Consider the following 3305-nt stretch of genomic DNA (forward strand, 5'->3'; position numbering starts at 1 on the left):
AAGGTGTCGTGGTACATGCATACATATTTATATATGATTTTTTTTTTGGATTGGAAAAAGAATTTCATTAATTCAAAGAAAAGTTACATCTTAATTCAAAGAAAAGTCACATCTGTGAGCAACAGCGAATCCAGAACAAAATCTCAATGGGGGCACAATCTACTCTCGATAATCATAACAATAAATATAAGGGGAGAAATCACATATGCCAATATAGATCTAACTAAATTTCATAAGCTTCATTCAAATTTGTATAATATCGAATAGTCGAAGACAAAAACAAATTAAATCAGTTCTGATTGCGAACACTTTTAAACTACATGCTAATCAATTAATGAGCTTGCGACTGTCTTGTAATCATTTTGAATAGAGTTGTTAAACTAACATATCTGGTTGTTATTGAGACATACTTTCTCTCTTGCCCATAGGACAGCTTCTAGCACTGCCAAACTTTCAGCTTCTTTTGCATTCCTAGTCACTCCTGAAATGGTTTTGCACTCAAGATAATTCCATGTATTATCATTCATGATTAAGCCAATAGCTGAGAAGTTAGTATTTGTATCCTAAGATGTATCAGAATAAACAACAATGCAATCGTGAGGTAAATTACTAGTTGTAGAAGCAAAACCTAAGCCAACTGGTACTGTAGAAGATAAAAATGGATACTTATCCTCGTTATTCAAACACCGATCAGTATCTAACACTAATTGCATTGTGATCCTGGCAGTAGGATACTGATGTAATGACTGCCGATTCTTTATTGATGTGATACTGATGTAACACTATTCAAATACTGATCATTATATCTACTATATATTTATTGATGTAATGACGGCCGATTCTTTAAATAACCTTATTGCCATTAATGTTTATTTATCAACCACAACATTATGATAGAAAATGGAAAATGTGTCAACGATCGAATATTATGGAGCTAGAGACGAATACGCACGGCATACCATGTGCTATGACAATGTGATTGTATATTCTGTAACCCAAATTAACTAGCTTCACTAATCTATGCTCTTTTTTTTTTTCGCATCATGATTTCAAAGCTATATATAAGGTTTAGTTTCTGATCCATATATACACATTCATCAAAGCTGTTTTCAGTATAACAATATAGCTTGCAGAGAGTAACTAAAGACAGGGTGGTGATCGCAGAATGAGGGTTGCCAAGGTTCGTCGTGTCTCTACAACAAAAGTACGGCCAGCAAGTTATATCCATAAATCTACAGATAAATATAAGCGGATTTATTTAAATCCATGGGATATAGAATTTTTGCGACTGGTATACATGCAAAGGGGTTTTCTCTTCGCCAATTCACAATCATTACCCAGGCGAGAAGATGAAGAAGAAAAGACGAAAAATAATGTTATTGTCAATAACATGATAAGTCATCTTAAAAATTCTTTGTCATACACACTTGATCATTTGTTTCCTCTAGCTGGTCGTCTTGGCATCCAGAAAAATGAAGATGATAGCACGATCTCCTTCTATATTAACTGCAACTTTGAGGGTGCAGAGTTCGTTCATGCCACTACAGATATCTCGGTAGATGACATCGTCGCTCAGCCCTATGTTCCTCCAAGCATAATAGATCAATTTTTTTCCCTAAGCGGGGTAAGAAACTACGAAGGTCAGTCACAACCATTACTCTCTATACAAATAACTGAATTACTTGACGGTGTATTCATAGGGTGCAGCGCAAACCATTCTGCATGTGATGGCACATCATTGTGGCGTTTCATAAATTTATGGTCTGAGATCTCCAGATCTTCCAATCATAAAACTCAATGTTCTCCTCCTGTTTTTGAGCGTTGGTTTATCAAGGATACAGATTGCCCCATCCGTCTTCCGTTCTCTTTGGCTGATGAATTTTCGGTAGTACTGAATGTGAGTAATACTAATGATTTGCTGTTTAAGGGTCATGTAGACAGATGCTTTCATTTCACTAAATCAAATATTGCAGAACTAAAAGCGAGGGCCAATGCAGAAATAGTTTCTGACACAAAACAAAATACAGTAGTAATCTCATCGTTACAAGCAGTATTAGCTCACATTTGGATCGCAGTATTACGTGCTAGAAGGAGTTTACATAGTCATTGTGCCGAAATTGAAGAGACTTCGTTTGGAATTCGGACGAACAACAGAACTAAGTTGATTCCACCTTTGCCAGAAGCCTACTTTGGTAACTCAACATCCTATATGAATGTAATCGCAAAGGATGATGAGGTGCTGAAAAGAGGATTTGGGTTCTTAGCTTCATTATTGAACGAGGTGATTAACTCTAACAATGATGAGAAGATCAGAAGTACAACCGAAATGAGGACAAAGAAACCTTTTATTATCAGTGACGAGGAAGGAATTATGAAGAAAGGCTTAAAGGCGATAGGTTCCCATAGATTCAACATGTATGGAAACGATTTTGGTTGGGGTCGACCTATTGCCACAAAAACCGGTATTCGTGGCAAATCAAATGGAATGACAGTGTTGAATGAAGGACCAGATGAAGGAAGTATAGATATTGATATCAGCCTTCCAATGGAGGTTTTTGAGGCCATGGAAAATGATGCTGAATTCATGGAAGCCTTCTCATATTAAACTTCTGTTTATAAATTCACAATTGATTATGTATTCGGTAATTGTTGTACGTCTCTACAGCCTTCACCTATCCATGTAGTTCTTCCTTTGAAATAACATGTTTTTTTTCATCAAAATGCAAGTTATGCAGACTAGCCTGTAATTGCCTATTTCGAGACTCACGTCAAGACACACCTATCGCAAAAGATTTGAAGAGTGGTCTAGTTCGATGGGAAATGGCCAACGATCAAACAACCGACATGGTCTTCAGATTTTAGCTGAATTCTTTCATTTTGGGCTTCAAAGGCCATTTTTTGGTATTCTAGGAAAGCTTGGTCTTCCAAAAATATTTCATCTTCATATTTCTTATGTGACGCAGTTTGTCACATAGAGTTTTATTTTAAATGTACTTTAAGTATTTAAGATACAATAATTAAATTTTGCAAAATAACGAATTTGGAGTTTGAGGCGATTTTAGATTATTTATCTTTAATCTTTACACTGTTAATCTGACCCATCATGTCTCAAAATCACTACAACAAAACATGCCTTACACCACACACTATATATCATAATTTATAGTGTGATATATAAATTAACTTCATTCTCCATAGTGTGATTATTTGTTATGGCTTCTGCAAGTATTCTTGGGCTTTTCAAAGTTAACTTTATTCTCCATGGTCTCAAGGTTGTAAAGCTCGAACCTGACTGAGATAAATTT

At 35.5% G+C, this 3305-nt stretch overlaps 1 protein-coding gene across 1 annotated transcript; it reads left to right on the plus strand.

Annotated features, from left to right (window-relative positions):
• Positions 1-1131: 1131 nt before the first annotated feature.
• On the plus strand, positions 1132-2605 carry LOC113352751 (protein ENHANCED PSEUDOMONAS SUSCEPTIBILTY 1-like). The gene has a single exon (XM_026596532.1). The coding sequence runs from the start codon at positions 1166-1168 to the stop codon at positions 2603-2605; it is 1440 nt and encodes a 479-aa protein (XP_026452317.1). The 5' UTR covers positions 1132-1165.
• Positions 2606-3305: the final 700 nt, after the last annotated feature.

Source organism: Papaver somniferum, chromosome 2 (assembly GCF_003573695.1).
Source record: "Papaver somniferum cultivar HN1 chromosome 2, ASM357369v1, whole genome shotgun sequence".
Taxonomy (NCBI): domain Eukaryota; kingdom Viridiplantae; phylum Streptophyta; class Magnoliopsida; order Ranunculales; family Papaveraceae; genus Papaver; species Papaver somniferum.